The 22,012-nt window shown below is 41.6% G+C and overlaps 1 protein-coding gene across 3 annotated transcripts in view; it reads right to left on the bottom strand.

The window, feature by feature from the left end:
* Window positions 1–1,111: 1,111 nt before the first annotated feature.
* The window catches only part of LOC138200386 (BMP/retinoic acid-inducible neural-specific protein 3-like), a 52,058-nt gene continuing 31,157 nt past the window's right edge, over window positions 1,112–22,012 (bottom strand). For 2 of the 3 annotated variants that reach the window (XM_069152991.1, XM_069152990.1), the window contains exons 5-8: window positions 14,442–14,547; window positions 13,740–13,976; window positions 9,208–9,430; window positions 1,112–3,055 (exon numbers count right to left, since the gene is read on the bottom strand). In XM_069152991.1, coding sequence (XP_069009092.1) covers window positions 1,939–3,055; window positions 9,208–9,430; window positions 13,740–13,976; window positions 14,442–14,547 — 1,683 coding nt within the window. In that variant the 3' untranslated portion in view covers window positions 1,112–1,938. The remainder of the gene's footprint in view (window positions 3,056–9,207; window positions 9,431–13,739; window positions 13,977–14,441; window positions 14,548–22,012) is intronic. The other variant, XM_069152992.1, reaches the window with a different exon arrangement.

Consider the following 22,012-nt stretch of genomic DNA (forward strand, 5'->3'; position numbering starts at 1 on the left):
CTTGGTTGTGTTCTTTTTTTTTTTTAGATACATGGTGTGTATCTCATTTTAAAGTGGTACATGTCACCAAAAAATGATTTCTTCATCTTACATGTCAGAAATGGTTGTTTTTTTTGGTGTCAGCAAATGATGTTAAATTTGCGGAGACATTTTGTTTAATGCTAAAATGTGGACAAACCTGCATGTTTGTAGGTTTGGCCTCATAAACTTGGTGCTCCGACAACTACCTTTGAACTTTTAAGCTCCCTTTGAAAAACTGAAGAACAGAAACGGTAAGTCAACAATCCACAAATGAGCAACGTAGTCCAGAACATTTTCACTGCGTGAACTTGAAGGGTCTGGACACCCTCCATATGGAATCATTTGCCCGGCTCTGGCTATTTCACCTAAATACTTTTCTTCTTTTCACCACAAATGCTGTCACGTAAAATCTTCTACTCAAGAGTTCCTAAACAACAGCCACTTTCCTTGTGGGATATTCCAGTTTTGTCAGGTGTTCAGGTGTATTTTCTAAAGCTGGAGTGAATCAGACCCATTTTCAGTGTGAACATACAGGTCTGGCTACGCTACATAGAGAATCGTCTGCAGTCTTTTCATCCTACTGGGCGTAGACCTCGGGTTGATTTCAACCAATCAGCATATACCGAAACCAGCCACCTCTGCTGCTACTACCTACGGCCCTTCTCCATCAAATATTCTTTTTGTTCTGAGTGTAACATATTTTAAAAATTGTTTTAATGAGCAGCTTGACGAGGTGCTGAATGTTGGCCTGATTTTTTTTTCAGTTGAAAAATATTTACGCTGCGCTCGTCTCTGTCATCAGCCGTCCAATCACAGTGTAGGAAGGGCGGGACAAATGCGGTTAACCACCGACACAGGTCTCTGATTGGTCCGCCCTACTGTGGCGTGCAAACGCTTAATACGAGCCGAGTTTCCAGACTGTTATCACAGCGAATGTGAGCGACGGTCGGTGCAGCCAAGCCAACATCCGACATGTCGTTGCAGAGAAAACGTGTTATTAATAACCAAAATTAAAGCTGCCCAAACGTAACGGAGTCCTTGTCAGTGATACTATATTATTTATATGACAATGCATGACAAGCACACCATCTATAGACCACACATAAAAATGTATTTTATTTAGTGTATTAACAAATTGTATTATACATTTTATAGACAGTATTTTTGTAACTTTTGTTTCACAAACAACAGCATTATAAAAATAAAAGCACATGTAACATATATTGTGATGATGGTACGGTTTTTTTTTTCTCTGCAAATCTGGAGTAATACTGCATCTAATTTTTTTTCCACTTGATTTCATTTACTCTTTTCTTACAAAAAACTGTCGTAGAGCTTAAAAAAAATGAGTGACTGTATGGAAAGCTTAAAACGGATGTGAGGTGTAGAAAATAATAAGTACTTGTGTCTATTTTTGCACTTGAAAATAAATGTGATGAGGCAAAAAAATAGAAACAAAAAACAAAACAACATGCTGGTGTTGAGATGTTTGTGAGATGATTACATTGCTTAAGGGTAATAATATATCCGCAAAAAGCTTTTGTTTACGTATGCGAGTGATTCAGGTTTGTGCAAATCTACAAACGTCAGCACACTGGCAACATATCAGAGACGGCAGAGGTTTAAATTTATATCATTAACTGTCAAAGTTGTCCTTTTTATCAGGAGAGGGAACAAAAAAAAAGAAAAGCTATGAGGCAAGTATGGTGAAATCCTCCTTACTTCTAAGATGTTATACAAATTTAATAGGAAAAGCTGACATGAGGATCTCTAATACGCTCTTGAGATCCATGAAGACGATGGAAAATGTCCCCCGATTGTCCCCTTTGCACGGCTCCAGGATTGCTCTTCACCGTCATCGGGCCCCTGCGCGATAACCGCCCGTCCATCTGTGCTGCCCAGCCGCCGGTCCGCCTATTAGCTACATAATTTGGTTGTTTCGTATTCCATGGAGTTGGGCTGCTTGGCGCTGAACGTCTGCAGCGCCGCCTGGATCCTGGCGACGTCGGTGGTGGAGAGCTTGAGCCGGTGCCGCAGCAGGCAGGAGAACAGGTCCAGAGGCTGGGCTCCAGGCGGCGACAGCCTGTTGACCCGGTCCCGGATCTCCAGCAGCTGCAGCAGGGCCGAGTCCTGCGATCCCTGAGTGTATGGGTAGTCCAGCTGTAAGATCAGGTCCTGGATCGCCTCCGGGTCGAAGTGCATACTGTAGCCGTACACCTGGATGCTGTTGATCTTCATGTAGCCCAGATTGCGCCCCGGTTCCAGGTACTCCAAGGGTTCGTAGTACACGGTTCCGTTTCCGCTCGTCGACGGGCCCCTGATCCGGCTCCGTAGGTAAAAGTGGACTGTCTCAAAAAAGGTTTTCCACTTGTTGCCTAAAGTCAAAGTCCAGTTGTAACAGTCATAGGGAAGGTCTAATTTAGTCCTCTCCCAGTCTGGGTAGTTGCTCTGCTCAATGGGCATGATCCAGCTCTCCGAGTGGCTCCCCCCGAACGGATTGATGTAGACTGACAGCATGGGGTCCAGAGTGCTGTTCTTGGTAAGGCAGATCTGCAGAGACATCCCCAGGAGCATGTGGACGTGGTTGGACTTGTACTTGTTGCTCTTGAGCGTCAGCAGCATCCTCTTCCTCCACGACGGGTCGAACCAGTTGTTGAGCCGCACGTCGTTGCTGACGAAGATGCCGTGGATGCCGATGCGGTTGTCGCGCTTCTGCAGGAGGTAGCGCAGCTCCAGGTCCTGCAGGTCGGTCTCGAAGCCGATGTAGTGGTCGGTGGAGTCGGGCACCTCGTTGCGGCACGCGCCCTGGCTCAGCATGTAGCCCTGGTTGCAGGTGGCGCAGCGGGAGCGGTTCTCGTAGGAGCAGGAGGCGCAGGAGGTGCCCTCGCCCACCGTGCAGGGGATGACGCCCTGGCAGGGGGGGTGCTCGTAGGGGCACGAGCAGCTCCGGGTCTCCTCCAGGTACGAGCCGATGTGGTTGTTCTCGCTGCAGTAAATGATGGAGAGGATGTAGTTGAGCCAGTAGCCGAAGGGCCTGCGACGAAGAGACGGAACACAACGTGAGATTCACCGCAGGCATGAATACAAAATACTGCAGATATTTACATCAAATTTTCAATTTTGTTCGGAAGAAAAAATTACTGTCACGTGGGGACTGAGCGAGTTTTAATGTACTTGAAAAATGAAATGGATGATTTTTTCTTTTATGGGGTTCATATTCAGAAACGATGGGTAGAAGTGATCATTTTGATGGATTGTAATGTTACGGTGGGAAACCTAGTTAAAAATTGTCCAAAAATATTTGCTATTTTTATTATTATTTGTCAATTCTTCTTTATTAATTCACTTTGTCTTTGTAATTTCTTTTCTTTTCATTTTTTTTATGGTGTCCTTGGTTTTTGTTGGTTAAATTAATTGTATGAATTTAAAAGTCTCCAAAAAGAAATGGATGATTTGAGGTCAAAGCAATAAAATATGAGCAACAAAGGAGGAACAGAGGTTTTTTTTAAGTGTATAGTTTTAGATTTTTTTTTGCCTTTCAAGAATATCATGAGGCTACAATGTGGCCCTTAATAAAAGTTAATATAAAAAATTCCTCTCCTCTCTCCATGTCAAACATTGATACATTTTTGATGATACAACCCCGCAGTGGGAAACATATGTATGAATCAAATTCAATGTGATTTCTGGAGACCAACTAAACCAACCCGTTATATGAAACGTGGGTCATTATAGCAGTAAGCAGATGGATATGTTTTCAATGTTTCAATGGTGATATCAAAAGACATGGCTGAGTTCAAGCATCTCATCTGCTTCCTGATGTAAAAGTGTGGGTGAAAGTCAACACTCCCCTCATGCTCACAATCCCTTCATATCCTCCAGAGAGTCTCGCTTTCTGAAGAAATGACCACGTTTAAGATATCTACTGGAATCCCTGAGCAGTTTTATCATATGCTTCTCGAAAGGATATCCTGTCCACATATTTGGTTTCAGTACATTCGTGCCTTTATAGAAGCTGAAATTGCTTCTCTTTCACTCCCTCTTGAATATAGTTGAAAGTGTGACTTCATATTTAGCACTAATTGGCGTCCTCGGGTGATTGGCAGGAGTTTCTCCCTTTTCTGAGAAAAGCTAACACGAGAACAACTTTCATCTGATTCTGATGAGCATGTTTTTGTTCTTCCCATTCACACTTTAAAAGCAGGGAGAAAAAGCACAAACAAAAAATACAAAACCAGAAAATGTCTCGTGGGAAGTATTATTCAACACTTCTTTATACAAACAAAATGAACAAAGTTTTTTCAAAACCACATATATAACCGTTGGACAGTACCAGTGACGGGCGTTACCGGGCCTTCGTCGTTATGGTAGCGATAATAAACGCATGGTTAATGTTTGGAGATGGTCGCAGTTTGGTTATGTTCACCAGAACTACTTGGGTAGATTTTAAGAGAAGATCATGTTTTAGAGGCATTCACACTACCATTTTTTTGGTAAGTGTGCAGTTTGAGACGACACTTGTTAAAATTCACACACTTAAAGTCCTAGTGGCGGCTGGCTTGACCGGTTTGGTCTTAACATACGACACGGTGCTAAAATCTTCAAAACACAAATCCATCGATATCTTTTTTCAGCAGATATCTTGGTTCTAACCAGACTGAGCTAGCTGAGCAGTTTAGTGTTTCTATGTGCTGTATTTATTCAGTTTGAGAAACCATCTCCAGAAAGCAATAAAACAACAAATCCTGTTGCTGGAGTGGTTGCTAAGGGTCGGACTACTCCCCGGAGAGGTAAACATTGCGTACATTACATTCCCTTCCCCTGACGCGACTGATTGTTTTCCAGTTGTTAGTCATACACCATGTATTGCCATGGAAACGGCGATCGCACTAACACAAAGTTTTGTATTTTGAGAGCGAATTGCCCCACAATATGAATACACTGTGATTACATATTTTATTTACATGGTTACTTGTTGTATAATTGCAATATTACAGCCCCCACTCAATATTGCTTAAAGGAAGAACACAAATTGAGACACAGCAATTGTCACTCTTAACGCCAAGTAATCCGACTTCCTCATTTGCTCCCGTCACAATTAAAACAGCCTCTAGAGGTCGCAATAAACGTAAATGGTTCTGTTATTGGTTGTTATTGCTCCAACTATGAAAAAAAAACATCACGTTTTTCCTGTACAATTCTATTATTTTAGAAAGAAGCAGATAAAGAATACGTGTCCTCTGGGACACAAAAATTGGATTTTAAAAACACCACAAATATGTGATGCTGATATGTTTTTCACTCCAGAGCAAAGATGTGGAGTCACTGAATGGAACCATCGGTAACAAATCTTTTATGTATTACGAGTCACGAAAAAGATTCCTGATTTTCCTTGTGAACAACAGGGCAGATGGACCTCGTGACAAGAATATAATGTTGTAAATCAGCCTTTTCAATTGTTCGCTCCCACATCTGTCACCTCCCTGAATTCCTTTTTGTTCTATGGCTTTATGTCGTGAGGCTTCACATTAAAGGGGAATGCGGCAACATAAGCGTGTCACTGCTTTGGTAATTTGGAAGTGCAAAAGCAGGAAAAACGCTCAAAACACTTCATTCCACCGTAATCAAACAAGCAAATATATGTGATAGAAAGAAAAAAGAAGGCTAATACAAATTGAATAAATAAAACTGTGACAGGTTTCTTTCTGGGAATTTATTCAACAGCATTTTGTTTTGTTCCATCCAGTGTACTTACACTTGGAAATGTTAAGCATGAAAAAGTAACTATTATCAACAGAAGTGATTACACATCACTGTATGTTAAAATACTTTTATACACAGGTCAAGTTGTAAGAGCACTTTGTATTTGTGCATCCAGCAGGTCTGTGTGTTGAATCAACATGAATTAAACAGCATCTAAAGCTCTTATTTTGACAGCTGATGTCGTCGTTTGTAACGTATTCTATGTTAATCACAGACTGTCCGTTTTATATGTACGTCACATTCAATAAATCTGGTAGTGCTTAAAAAAATAAAAATGTTCTTCCTCGACCTGCACATTTTTTTGAATTCCCACAAAACTCACCTGAAACCTAAAAAGTTTTGAGAAAATCCGCCCAGAAAAATCGAACACTCACAAAGCGTGGACATCTTATCACAACGTCTATCGAAGGTTGTGATGTTTGGCAGCTTCAAATCAGTGCTTTGAATGTTTGTATTACAACATCAGCGAGTGGAGTCAGTGTGACGCGGAGGGAAATGAAAAAGCGCAAAGAAAGGACATTTTCTCACATCATCAGATTTCAAAATCGGGTGACATTTTGTCAAAAGACTTAGCCGCCGTAAGGTGTCGACGGTCCTAACAGCGAAAGCCCGGCTCCTCTGGAAACTCATCAGTTGGAGTCGGTTGTGCATATCTCACCTTCAGAGCGGCGGCTGTGCGGCGCAGCGAGAGAGAGGAAGCCGTCTCGCCACCGTGAAGCGCTTTGTGTCAGCAGGACGTGTAAACTGTCACGGAGACGCAGCGTGCCGTTCGGGCCAAAGAGAAGCCGGGTGGTTCGCTCTGCAATCTGTTCATTGTCTGTCAGTTCATCTCACACGGATCAATGCCACATACCGACTCTCTCCGTCTGCCGGAAAACTTTTTTTTTTTTTCTCCCCATAGAAGATTTTCTTCCATTAGAGACATATTTATTTTCTTGGTGTATCCACACAAAAAAAAGGAAATAGAGAAAGGGGAAAAAAAAAAAAACAGTTGTTCTGTGCGGCTCCATTACGGCTTTCGCATTCGAAAAAACTGATAAAAAAAAAACCCAAAACCTGCATACTGTAGTTATCTCAAGAAAGTTTCAAAAGAAACTCCAAAATGGATCCGTGCCACACAAAGCAATACAATATTTTTCTATTTACTTTGTCTTCATCTGGCAAAAACCCTGATGCTTCACGATATGAATAATAGCCACGGAGGTGCATGAATATTCTCTTTTGTAGAAAATGGAAAAAAAAAAAACAAAGCCTCCATGAACTAGGTCATTACACAAGAGGCGTCACGAGATGACTTTGTGGAAAAGAAGATTATTTTTTAAATATTGTTTGGGGGGTTGGATAAGAAGATTTTATTTCTGATTACGTCCGATTTTGTATTACGCAAATGTCTATTCGGGCAGATTTTTAAAAGCAGAATTTATGAAGTGTATCTGAAGATTAAAAGACTTGGATATCGAGAGAAATGCAGTATTTAAACTGAGAAAGATACTGTGATCTTAACTGCACGGCTTTGAACTGTGTTAACATGAACCAACAGCCTCCTCCTCAGATCGTTGAAGAGCACCAGGTTATATCACAGCGGGATCCAAAATATCCACTTTGAGCATTTTTTTTTTCATCACTCCCACTCCATCTCATTACTGCATTTACCGCTCTCCCAAAATTCACCCCACATAGTGTCCGGCTTAAGTGTTGAGGAAAGATACCGCATATTAGATTCAGTGCACGCGATGCTGATTTCACTGTGTGAATATATAAGTCTGGCGACCCTCCATAGAGAATCGTCTGCAGTTGTTCCATCCCACTGGGCGTAGACCTCGGCTTAAGTTTGACCAATCAGCACGCGCCGAACTGTAACTACCGACAGCCAGAGTCCACTAAAGTGTTTTTAACTAAATACAGTGTATTCATTAAATAGTTTTAATGGTTGCCAGCAGCTTGACGAGGTGCTGAGTGTTTTATTCTGCGACTTTTTTTTTTCCAGGTCAGCGAGAGTTATAAAACATTAACAACACTGTCACCAGCCGTCTAATCACAGTGAAGGAGGGGCGGGACAAACGCGGTTTGTCAAAACGGTTTGTTTGATTGGTCAGAGCGGCTGTGCTAGTACTAATACGAGCCGAGTTTCCAGACAGCTACGAAAACTGAAGCTGTGAGCGACCGTCGGCGCAGTCAGGCTAAGTTGCTTCAAAAATCATCACCTGAAAGAAACAGAAATGTAAAATTGTGGCTCCTTTGTCTCGCGTTAAGTGATGAAACTGAAGTAACTTTGATGCCTCTTTTAAATTTGCTTTCCTTGCTCTCCCTCAGTGAACCTTAAAATTCTGAATTGCAGTTCCCAGCGGTCTGCGATGATAAATCGGGGAGACTAACTATCTGTAAAGCCACTTTCCTCCACTGTATTTCACAAATCGTAAGAAAAACAAAACACCTTCCAATAGATATGGAACTGGACCAAATTCAAAGTTAACAGTTGTGGCCATTTCATCCATCATACAGTAACTTCCACAGTGTGCATCAACTGGCAATGTGATGCCGAAACTTAAAATCAAAATAACAAAGGTAACAATACATACTGCACATGTATGTACGGTCTGATAAGATCTTGTAGGTGGATGATATCCTGTTTAAATGAACTGGAATTATTTTCCCTTATTTAGCAGAAAGAGAAGGCAGAAGCATTGTGAGACTGTGGCTCCAGTTTAAATTCACACAGCAGAGGATGAATATTTGGTTTCTCACCTGAAATGAATCCTAAAATAAGCTCCATCAGCTGCGGCAGCAGAATCACATTTCTTTTTCATAAACTCGTCTTCCAGACTATAAGACCGACTTTTTGGTGAAAAAAACACCGAAATAGATGGAAATGATTTACTGAAGATCCAAGGAGAACTTTTTTTGTTTTGTTCTTTCCCAGTATGATTTCATCACAGCCTAGTTAACCAACAGGAACATCTCCCAAACTTAGCATATTCCTTTAAAACACTGGCAAACTTTAATTTCACAGTAGGATAGCTTTGATTTCCTGAATGTAAAGGAGGCCCCGGACTGGGAGTGCAGCCAAAGTCATCAGGTGTGACACTATAGCTCACTTCGGGCGGGACCTCCGTTGAATATCAAAGCGCTGATGTATTGTGTGTATTATTACCATAATGCCTAGTTCAGGGGATAACAAAGCGATGTGCACAGAAGTCGGCTGGAGAAAATAAATGGGCACCGCCGCTCACAGCTTGCTTGAAAGGACTTGTGATGTGGCTGCAGGCTCTGGAATTTTTGCTTATTTTCCACACAGGCACAACCACCCACCCAACACACACACACACACACACACACACACACACACACACACACACACACACACACACACACACACGCGCGAGTCAACAGAAAGGTCAGCAGGAATACTTATCAGTGTCTCACCTCTCCCTCAGCATAATAATTTTGGGCTGAGTTTGACACCTCTTGCTGAGGGTGAAGAGCTTGTTGACGATGCGTCGGGCTTTGCTCAGGAGCTGCTGCGCGCCGAGCTCCAGCTGCTTGTAGCGCTGGTGGACAGCGGGCTCTATCTTCCAGAAGTACTGGATGGCGGACGTGTTCAGGGCGTAGAACGTGGGCAGCCTCCGAACGAAGTTCTGAAACTCCTCTGAAAGGAAGAGAGAGAGAGAGAAATGAGATGAGAGAGGCGAAACCATCCATTTCCTTCTCCGGCGTGGTCCAAAACAAAAAACCCTCTCACCCCTCTCCAACTATATTTGTCTAATTTAGTCGGACCAAATGAGAGAGTCACTTGGCGGAGGCCACAAGGGCTTCGAGAGCTGCGGGGCAAACTGGAAGTGATATTGTTTGACGAATATGCTAATAGAGAAAGGCAGAACTAAATACAAGGAGAGGGTGGGATTTTTTTTTTCTTTTTTCTTTCATTAATGAACAGCCAGCAGCTTTTCCCCGGCTTATTTGGCAAGTCTGCCGGAGAGAAATAAGGATGGACACGGGAGTTCAGAGGATAATATCTGTCAGTAACCTCAGAGCTACTTGTTTGCCGCGTGCACAATCCCCAGTAAACAGATGCCATTTCCAGGTCATTCAATAACAATATCATCGTCGGCCATAATCGTGATTGGTGTTATGGAAAATCGAAGCGTGCGCAAGGCTGATTAGAAAATGACCGTACTTCTGTTTTGTAATTAGTTAACGTTACGTTGATAATGAAATATCTGATTAGAAAACCAATTAAGTGTCAATGGCTTCCCCAGTGATTATGCAAGGTGTATTACATGTCCCTGTGAAATTAACAAGTTGCTTAAACAGGTTGTAATAAAATATATTAAAGGCTATTTGGGGGTTCGCTTTTCATGGCCTAGATTTTTTTTTTGAAATTAGAGATTGTCCTGAGGAGAAGACGGATTACACGGTGCAGCTTCCACATTTTTCCACTTAATTACACGAAATCAGTAGATTGCTGCCTTTGTATTAATTTTTCTTATATATTGTAAAAATAAATTTGAAGGATAAGTTCATTGTTAACATCACATCACAGGACAAGACCAAAAAACCAAAACCTTCCCTGTCTGTGTTCATTATAACATCCATTACTTTTTTATCATGGAGCTCTGAGTCACAGAGGAAATAACATACGTGTTCGGCTGTGGGTACACACGTCTTTCAACGGCTTTCATCATCTCCATTTCTTTGAAATATTGAAACGTCATTCCTCGTGACATAAAACAAAATTACAAAAAACTCAATGGGTGAATGCATATCTGACAAGCCAATGCAAATAAAAGTGACAGTGAAAAATATATTAGTAAAATTACAACTAAAAATAAAAGAAAGAAATTACACCTTCAGCAGATTACACCCAAAAATGTTGATGTTTAAAAAAAAAAAGAAAGACATAACATGGTATAAAAAAATGCTGCAAGTGCTTGAACTTGGTGATAACTATCTTAAATAGACCAGGCTATGATTTCCCCCAGGTGTCAGGATGCATGACATTTATTATTTGTGATTATCGCCAACTGATTGTGTGTATTTCATTGTCAACTTTTTCATAATCAAAAACTAGCAAAAAAAATGAAACCTTTACCCCTAATTGTTCAGATTTATTTCATACTGTGTATTAATCTCCGCATCTGGACTTGCAAAAAAACATACTGTATGTTTTGGATACTTGCAAGTCAATAAAAGTAAATAAATACAAGAGATCACCAAATATTAAAATCATGGTGTCTGGGTGAGGGTGGACACATCCGGTGCCGTCTGAACCAGACCATTATCTTATCACCTAGACAACAATATCTCATCCCTGGAAACTGGCTCTTTATAACCACCATTATTATCTTGTCAGCCACTGAGACTCAAGAAGGAAACAGCGCTTCCCTTTTGTATCCCTTTAAAAATAGAAGTCGCTGTCAGATTTGGGCGAAGCATAAGTACAGACGCTGTGTTGGCATTATTAAAACATCACGGCGAGGTTGGAGGGTAACCATAGGAACCGGGGAGGTTACCCCTTAAATTGCTAAATTATGAGGGTACAATTAATAAATGATGTGTTTTAGTAGCGGGGGTTAATTTGCAACATCTTGGAATATATTTTGGACCAAGACCTCTTGGATTCGTGTTTCACCCTGAGACTCTCTCCGAACAAAAAAGGTCACCAGGGAAATAAATCAGCGCCTCTATTAAGACTCACGATATTGATCCAGCTATAGCATATATAATATCTTGATTAAACCATATTCCACTCGGAGGGAGGCCAAAGCAAATCATGTCTGCCATCAGACTGACTGTAGAAACCTCATTTTACAATCAGAGTTATGATTATTAATCTCTCTCTCCGCTACCGATGTCAGTTGTTCTCTATTAGATCAACGACACAAGTAGGTCCACGGGGGTTTTGCGTCCAACTTTATTTTTCTTTATTTAATACAGCCCCCATGCCGCCGCGGCTCTCGGGGCACCACGCTGCTTAAAGTTATTGCCGACTGTGCGGTAATCAGGTTGCCCGGAGTACAGGTAAAAACACTCAGCCAGCGAGGTGCTCGGAAAACATCTTCAGGTGGAGCTGGAAACCGCCGAAGCAGCGCGATGCCCTTCGAGCCGGTTGGTGCAGCTTGGTTTTACTAACGGCACGGAAACGCAGGGACGCAGCCATGTTGGAGGAGGCCGTAAAACATATGTGGCACACAACACTAAGAGGGAATCAACATTTGACTGTTGTCTCTATTATTTTGTCTTATTTATTATTTAAGGCAAGCTACTATAGAATAATAGAATAAAAGTTTTAACTAATAGATATTTCCTTTTAACTTCCCCTGGTGATAACTTTTAATAAGACAATTATTTCTTTTGTATCATAACTTTTCTGAATGTGTATGCTTGATTATGCAAATGACCATTAGCTAATTCATTTTGATTTGCATACATTTTCAGAACAAAAGTCGGAACACTACAGTCGAGGTTCAAAATCCCCGTTTAATTTTTGCTGTCATTGGAGTTAAAGGTTTCTCACTGGGAGAATTATGTTTTGTCACTCCATGAATGAGAAACTTCTGTCAACAATCATTAAAAAGCCATCATTGCCGTGTTTTTGGGAATAACATGTCATTAATCAGTAAGTGTATGTTAATTGTTTTTGGTGAATTTTGGAGCTTTAACTTTGCAAAAAGACAAAATCATTTTGGATGTTTTCTTTTAGTCTAAGAAAAGACATGTTATGGAAGCAAATTTCGCCCAAAACTTCAAAATTGACTCGTGCATGAAAAAACAAACAAAAACATGAGTTTTCTAGCTTTGTGTAAATTTGTTGATTCTACTTGTTTTTTTCCCGTGTTAATCGGTTCAGTAAGGTTAACTGATGAAACGGCAATAACTGCGTACTTTATCATCAGACAAATGATAGCTGGTGGAGTTTGTCTGAGGGCTGTGACAGCTCCTCTGGACGCTACTGACGAGGCTTCATGTGACTGAATTACTATTCACCCAGTCACATCTGTAAATACTCCCCTCTCATTTTCTGGACACTGAAAATTTGAAACCTGCAATTTCCACACACACACACACACACACACACGCACACACACACACACACACACACACACACACACACATACACAAACACGGATACAGTCAAATGGCAGAAAAAGGTGGTCGTTTGAATGCCGGAGAAGATGGTTTGGATGTTTTTGACAACCTCCACTGTGGGATGTCAGATTTGTGAAGTCTCTGAGATGTTTCGGTGTTGGTTCTCCTGAGTTTAGTTCTCCCTTTGATATCTCTGGCTGTTTTTAGGCCAGTGGAGGGCAAACGTTGTTAATCAATAGGCAGCACTGCTTTACGGCCCGCGTTGGATTTACAGGATTTTTTTGCATCAATGAAGTGATGAGGTACCTTCATTTGTCTAGCATTTAATTTAGCTGATTGTTTATGGACATGTTTGTCCTACAAACACTTTAAGTGAATTTGCGGAAATTGAACAAAACCAGTGATTAAAAGACATATTTGATGACATTTTCAGCCATGGACTGCAACATTTTGATGATGTTTCTCACGATCGAGTGTTTTGACCGAGAGAGATCGAGTGGGATAACGACACAGATTAGCTTTTTGTTGTTCAAATTTTAGAGGTTCTGATTGCGTCTGTGAAAATCCATCAAACTGAAATTGTTTAAATGAATAGAGATGAGATACTCTTCTCAGTTGTTTTCATTTTATGTATGTAATTTTGCAAGATGCTGCTCTAAAAATTGCTCCTCTGTGTTGTGATGAATTCCCATTACATGGACTGGATGTAATTTTCCCTTTTTGTTCATGGCCTGTCTGACTTTGTTTTCTTTACCGATCAGCCCCTATAACAATAGGGTGTAATTTGCTGTCAGCAGGAGGGCCACCGCCATTGAATGAATGCAAAAAAAAAAAAAAAAAGAAGAAAGAAAGGAAAGGAAAACACTGACCTGACTCCTCGAAGTCTTGGTTGGCCAAATTCCAGGAATCTCGGATTTGCAGCAAACTGGCTTCCATGGCCCTCAGTTCCACCTCAGGGCAATTACACTGTGGATAGTCGACGGCACACTGGCACCAGCAGTCGCTGTCGCGGCACACAAACTGGCCCTCCTCATTACAGCCGATGTAGCTGAGAGCCGCCTGCACAAACCTGGCCCTCAGATACTCTGGCAGTACGGCCTGGAGGCCTGACGCGAGGACAAAAAACAGGACAAGAATGTCACATGGATGAATGAAGAGCGAGCGGTAAATGCTTTCGGTTTATGCAGAAGATGTCTTTAGAAAGTTGTTGTACGCTAGATCTGTAAAATCACTGAAGGCTGGCACTCATTTTCTTTTTCTTTTTTTTTTGTCACCACGCTTGACATACGCTTGGCGTCACATGCAATATGCTGAGATTCACTTAAAGTTGTGTTTTTACTGTTCTGCTGCTTTTGTTCTGAATCATTACTGCCTGGGATTCAGTTCAGAAATCCGCGAGCATGCATGAAAAAATAAATAAATAAAATAAATAAATAAATAAAAAAAGCAAAAAGAGTGATTGAAGCTAAATTCATTGTGACAATCTCGTGCTGCAGTTATAAGCCTGCCAGAGAACAGACACTGTGACAATTCCATCCGAAATTGGGGGAGTTCAATTATGGATGGCCAACCTTGCAAATGAATCTTGTTTTCAGGGCTCTGAACCAAAACGGAGCTGACAGAGTCGAGGTTGTCATAGTTACTGCATCCGAGAGGGCCCGTCCTTGTTTCGGTCACCTAAAGGGAAGAAAACAGAGGCACATAACAATAATCCATACTGAGAAAGAAAGAAAGCCACTAATGGCATTAAATATTACAGACAGACAGACAGAGGAAAACAAAGGAATGGGGAAAGAGGGCACGTGACCGAATGCCACACAGAATAAGATTAACAGTCGCTCCCTCAACAGTCTCTCACAAAATATATTACACGTTATTTAGCCCTTCTCCATTGTACAAATCAAATTTAGGATAATGACTTTGAGCTAGTGGGCTGGAAATTGGTTGATAAGGATCCCTGGTGGAAAGCATAATGAGTAAGTTGTGGTGTCATCTGTCAAATTCATCTCTACGTTGCGTTTACCCATTACGATGCCCACCGACACTCATAACACGCCAAAATCCATTGTATTGCCGGTGTAAGCGTGTCCTCTTCAATTATACATGCACCAGAGGATTTGTGTAATATTGTTTGGGGCAAAGTTTTACATGAGGTAAGCGCTGCTGCTGCAGGACTACACAGGCTGAGATGGGTTGTGAGGTTTGGCAGCACACCACTAGACTGGATATAAAAGTGTTCGTAGCTTCCGGGTCTGAAAAATGAGGCTGATTCGGAAGCGCCTTAAGCTGCGATATCACCGGGCGCCACTAGAGGTCGGATCCAAAACCAAAAACTCCGGCTCCATAGATTCACACGCAACTGGTCTCCAAAAAGTCAATGCATTTTTTTTCCATTAATTATCTCGGTGCTGTTGGCTAAAGTCGCTCCTTTTTATTTGTTTTCTGGCGATTCATCTGAAAATAATCCCGTCATTAGTTTGAAAATAAGCTTCCAGAGAGCCGGGTTTCTGGGGGTGTGTCTGTTGGATTGGTGGGCGGGATTGGTAGTATCGCCCGGTTACCGATCGGATAGAGTCAAATCCACAGCTCGCTTCCACCCACTTCGTCCTAATATGGTCGCTTCCTGCTCCAAACCGCGCCGAACTAACAAGAGGGCGACGGCCAAAATCAGGACCGGAGGCTTCATAACGGCCGTTCACAAACCGACGGGCGACGTCACTGCTGCTTGCAGCGCACTCATCACAGTAAACATCCTCCAAATGCGGCTCATCTAATTCAGACTTTGAGGATAGAAAGATAAACAGCTTCTTTTTTTCATTTAAATATTTTATAGCAAAATGACATGAATTTCGGATGTTCCAAACACAAACATTAGCTCCGATGTAGCTGGAGGATTGATTTATTAATTATGAATAAAGTAACCTTAAATACTCTTTTTTTTTTTTTTTTTTTTACAAGACGCGGAGCCATGCAGGAGGCTCAGAGAGACCGTGAGCACAGCAGGGCTTTGAGCTAAATGAAAATGTCAGCATGCTCACAATGACAATGCTAACATGCTAACGCTTGCCAACTGGCACGCGAAAAGATACAGCTGGGAATGTCACTGCCGGTATTTGGTCAAAGCACCATCATGTAGCACGACGATGCCGCTAAATAGAAAAGTCTGGGCACCAAAGTCAGTAGATTTCATCTTGAGGGGGGGGGGCACGATCCGATCGTTTTCTTCTAAAAACGACGAAGGCCCCCTAAATTTCACTGAAACTTTATCCAGCCGCGCTACGACAGCTAAATAACAAAAGAACAGCGACAAAGAATACGTGTGAATAACCTCGAAAGCACCTTCAAGTTTCAGTTTTAAGACCTCTTTGCTCTCACATCGACGGATCAATTACGAATCATTTCTGGAGGACGTCGGCAACAATCGAGTTAAATGAAGTGAAATGTGCGAGCTGAAATGAAGGTTGTGTTCTGGGTGATTAGAATCATCATTCTGTCACTTACAGAAACGCAGCGAGAAGCAAAGGGCTGATTGGGAGTTTGTTTTCAAAAATCAATACAATAATCAACTAGAAGGGCCCTCGGAGCGCACGGACCTCCGCCAAGGCCAACAATGCACTCTTCTATGCAAATCTGCCACTGCTGGGTGTATTTACAATCGTGGCGATTGTTACAGTTCTCCCCTCTGAAATCTCCGGGGACCAGATTCTCTCTCCCCCAACTGGTCGAGGCAGATGGCCGCCCACATCTGAGCCCGGTTTTGTCGGAGGTTAAAAGAGACTTTTTCCTCCCCTCTGTTGGAGTTTTTTTCTTTTCTCCGAGCTGAAATGGCAACTGTCGAATTGTTGGGTTCCTCTGTTTAATGTCGTGAAGTTCTGTTGTAAGGACTTTACCGTGTGCCTTGAAATAACCTGCGTTGTTCATTGGTGCCATGTAAATAAAAATGGAATTGCATTGAAAAGAACATATGCATCGCAGAAAATGTTTGCTGGTAACCCCTTGAATGCGGATTGTAATATGGAGTCATCATATTTCTGGCATGGCCTATGTTTTTTTTCTTTGTCACGTTTGAACTTTTTCTCAATAAACGTGAAAAATAATGCGTGGATCTAGCCTCCGTGGTTCACTTTAAAATTAACGGCTTCTACAAACTTCCACCAAGTTTTATGAAAACAGAGGTAATTGTGTTTGTAAGATATCAACAGTCCGTAGTTACATAGTGAAGACCGTCAAAGCACGATCACGGACAGCATCATTTTTTGGACTCTAGTTTCTCTTATTTCATTATTCTCTTGTTTTTAATAATCGCTGACACACAATGCAAAGCTCTGTCAAAGGTGTAAAATGCGAGCGTTCATGGTGTAACAGAACTTCTAGGTGCTCCCGCGGGGGAGCTGACAAGAGAACTATAGGATGATATTGTCAGCAGGAGTGATTTCCTTCAGTCATCGCCAAATGGAGTGGACTTTTTTTGTCCCTTCTTTTTCCCCCAATTCCCTTGAAATAAGCGCAGTTTGCTCAATGGCAGTCTGACAGTTCGGTGACTGAATGAAGGCAGCGGGGAAGGTTTTCGCCACAGAAAATTCACTCAGTGGAAACTGATGTGGCTGTGTGGGTGTAAAAGTCTTCATAAGAGAATAAATTACACCCCAAATAGGCTACTGGCAGTTTGAGGATATTGAATTACAGCAGCTTGAAGGGAGTAACACAAGTTTTTTTTCATGGTCCCTGGGGGACTCTTGTACAAATCAAGGAAACGGTACAGTGACATGAAGTGAGCTGCCAAACAAGTTGGCGGATTTTGTTGGTTTGGCTCTGACAGGGAGGTCATTCACAAACTAAGTCTACGGAGGATACGACCACCTCGTTCGCACCCCGGCGGTGCGTCATGTCTGTATTGTCTGGATATCGCACAAACTAGCGATAAAAAAAAAACTCTTTCAAGTTTGAGGATTCATATTTAAATATAAAACAGCTCTGACAGATGCAAAAATCACTGGAAACAAGATGTGACAGCGTTGGGACGCGCCAGCTGGAGGCGGTGAGGAAATTTTGATTCAACACCTGTTCCAAGTCGGGTTAATAGACTCGAGATCGGGTTCAAGCACGTAAGGAGGAGGAAAAAGAAAACATCAAGACAATTCTTTACGAATGTGAAGTGGACAAAGGGGCTGAGTGTTCATTGGAGGACAGATGTACAAACAAAGACCCCGTGGACAGTTAAGTAGTGAGTTGTGTGTGCAAGGATCGTCTAGATTGTCAGAATGCCGCTGTTTGTCTGAATAAACAGTCTGTGTAGTCATCATCGCTGGGTCCTTTTTGTCTGCAATAGAGAGCCAAATAAAATAACTTTGCTTGGTAAAATTCATGAAAACTGCACCTGTGATCGGTAATCGGGGGCTTTACATCTCGTCTGTGACAGAAAGCTAAATTGCCGTAACTCTTTAACAACATAATAGAAAGAAGAAGCAACGTTGTTTTTGTAACAGATGTGATTATGAGCGGGGTCCAGCTCTAATGCAACATTTAGAAAAAACAAGAACTAAATGACAGCAGGTCTAACAGAGTGTGGAAGATTAGACAATAACTCTCGTCTTGTATCTGTTGCTTCGCTTGTATTTACTTACAAACGAGTGGAGTGAGCTAGTCCTCGCCCCGTTTTTAATATTTTATAATTTTTATACATTTTTTTTAAACCCCCCCTCCTGTGCGCCAAGAGGAAACGATTCTCGGGGACAAATGAGGCTTTTCAAGCTGTTTAGGCAGATAACTGATCCACTGCTCCACTCGTGCTGAATGCGTTTATTTCTTTTCACCGGGTGGATCATCTATTAAAAGTCACCACTGATTCTCTGCTGCAAGACAAAAAGCTAACTATTTTGATGGAGACTGCTTCCATTTTCTGGTCCCATTAGGCCGTTGTCTGCTGTCAAAATTAATCACAGACTCATGCGTTAAGGTACATTGTAGACAAATGGGTTTTAAAACGAGGTAACTAAGTGCAAGCATGTGGAGCGGACTGATTAGACGAGTGTCATTCCTTTTGTACATCGAATACGGTGAAAAGCTCGCCAAACTAAAGTCTTTTTCACATAAAGTCACTACTAATTATTGTGGATAAAAAGGCCGAGAATTTCCACTGTTCGTTTGAAAGGGGCCCTGTGGTGACATTGTACTTTTAAAACTTCAGCATTATTTGGTAAAGTGGTCTGGGTCTGAGTCCGCAGGTTCATGCAAACTCAGGTGAGATCTGTCATCACTGACCCACTCCACGGTTGGAGAGTAAAACCTTTCAGTTGCTTGTTTCTTAATGTACTCGGTTCCTTAGGAAAAAAAAAATGGTATGGTGTTTTTTTTCATGCAGGCTAATCCACTCACAGTCGCGCATAAGTGTATCTAATATTTTCATGGAAGAACATGAAAATATCTCTAGAAGAGGAGAACATACTTTTTTGATGATGCTGCAGGTTTAATACGACTTGTTTGTAAAAAGAACAAAAAAAAGTGACACAAATTGGTAAATACAGAAAGGAGCTGCTACCATTCATTCAAAAGTGCACAACGTAATGAAGTTTTTAATATTAGTTCAATAAGGAAGATCTGTAACCTCGCGTCACGGTTTATTTCCAACTCTGTGAATTAATCCTGCTGCGCTATCTTGTGCGTCCCTTCCGATTTCCCTCGCTGTCAAATCACTCATTCGTGATCTTGTTGTCACCATTTTTGCCCAGTGAGCTCTCTGCCCAATCAGTTTCTTAACTCTGTTCTTTTAAATATCATCGTAATTCTGTCACTCTGCCTTTCAAACCTCCTGATGCGTAACCCTCCTCCTCCCCCGTCACCACCTGATACGTCTGGTTTTTTTTCCGGGGAATCTCCACCGTAGTTCCCAACAGTCATCTCCGATCTCCCCTCTCACCCAACCGGTTGAGGCCGACAACTGCTCACCCGTGATTCCTAATTCTGGTTTTCTTCCAGTTAAAAGGGAGTTTTTCCTTCATTCTCTCTGAGGTTTTTTCATCCTGTTAAAAGGGAATTTATCCTTCATGCTGAAGGAGGTTAAAATGAAGGTTTTTTTTCTCCCAGCTGTCCCTCGTGGGATTTGTTGGGTTCCTTACTTAAGTGCCCTGAGATGTCTTATGTTGTGATTTGACGCTACATAAACACAAATTATGAAATCCATATAGTCCACCAGCTCCAGCATCTCGCTTCCCATTTGGGACTTCTAACCACCAAAATGTCAAACTGTCATTACTTCAATAAATTGTTTTCCACTCCTAATAATCTCTCCTCATTTAAATGAACTAGCATTGGCCAAAATGTAAACAGGCAACACAAATTTGCAAAGTTTATGCCCAGCTCATTCAGGGCACAACAATGAAGGGAGTTCTGAACAGCAACAATTTTATCAAGCCAGGACTTTAATAATAACTCACAATCATACCAAATTAACCTATTTTAGCTGCTTGAAAGAAACCAACCTTCCAAGTGGGAGACATCTTGGGGGGGAAAACGACCTTACATAGACTCCACAGGTGAAAACAATCCTTCAATGATTCAGCGGGGTTAATGGATGTGAACTTGAAGAGGGAAGCCAAAGCTGTGACAACAAATGCTGTGATGCAGCCCAGGGTGGTCACACATGAGAACATTTCCTCAGAAAAAACAGTGACATACAGCCTTTAATAATCACCCTGACGATGGAAAGTAGGCTGAATTAAGCAGAAAATGTACTTAAAGGTCAGAGAGACTTATTTTTTACAGAGTATGAGGCGAAAAGGACACACTGAATAAACCCAATACAAAATATTCTTTACAAATTGGATGAAGTGACTGCTGAATCCTCTGAAGATGGGTAGAAAACAAAAAACAAACCTGGGAGCCAAAAAAAGTTAAAGGGAAAAACAGAGTAACTTTTGGGACGTGCATAAAAAAAGATTTCACAACTTCTGCCGCGAGTCTCGAAAGATGCAACCGGATCCACGCCTTCAAAGACACAACGCCAGATTTGTTGCTGACAGAAACAGAGACACGCATAAAAAAAAACACAGCGTAGCATCTTGGCTGTCCTTTGAGCTCGTAGTTAGATTGTTCACAATCTCGGCTCAATCATCCTTGACAAAAGCTTGATTTAGCGCATACATGTATTCAGGCTCTGCGGGCAGCAAAGATAAACTGCCAACCTGAAGGGAAATCCATCTCCCTCGCTGTCACTGGCGAATTATTGCCAAACACCATGACGGTGTCTTCTTTTAATATTTTCCCAAAGGTCCAATAAGAGCAACCACATCTCCTTGCTAGATTAATGACAGCAACCGTGGTATCCAGCCAGGAGGGAAAAAAGGAAGATTTTTGCCGCTGTGGGCAGGAAAAGTTGTCTGTCTTTTGAAAACTACTTTTGACAACTACAAAGTCAAAGAGGAACAGCGTGTACAGAGAGACATGAGGTGGAATAAATGCTGGGAGCTCTGTATCTACAGTGCAGCCGGTGCCTCTGTCTGTAGCCCACTAAAACAACCCTTAACCCAGCAAAAAGGTTTGTGGTTTTTTTCAAGCTACACTTACAGGAACATCATCTTTTGAATACAAAGACATCCTCACTTTACCCAGGAGATAAATACAGAGCTAGAAAAACAGTGAGAAGGACAGACACCGACTTCCATTCTTGTTTTTTATTATTGATGCGTTAACACAATTAATTAAAAACCGAGCAGCCTCCGTAGGGACCCGCAGATTAATTTCCAACACAGACAGATGTCCAACTTAAAGGGGAAAATTGACCAAATGCAAATCTAAAGATGGCTTTTCTATGCATAGCAATGAGACCATCTGCAAAAAGAACCCAGTGGAGCAGAGCATGTGTGCACAGTCAGCCTTCTCTATTAGAAAGTGACCCCGAGAAGAAAAAAAAAAATACATCATCCGGTTTTTTTTTTTTTTTTTTTATTTCACTACTTTCAAGACTTCATTCAGATTTTTTTGCTTAAAGGGAGAAAACAAGTTATTCTAAAAATGTGATATGCAAATGACACGGATCAGTTGGCAGGGGAATTATTAATGTGCCATAATTGAGAACAAGATAATTGTGCTGACTGTGTTGGAATAACTAACAGCTGCATTTAATGGAACATTTAATTGCACTTAA

This window comes from Embiotoca jacksoni, unplaced genomic scaffold, assembly GCF_022577435.1.
Source record: "Embiotoca jacksoni isolate LCO1_2020_lvr unplaced genomic scaffold, fEmbJac1.0.p SCAF_19, whole genome shotgun sequence".
NCBI lineage: Eukaryota > Metazoa > Chordata > Actinopteri > Embiotocidae > Embiotoca > Embiotoca jacksoni.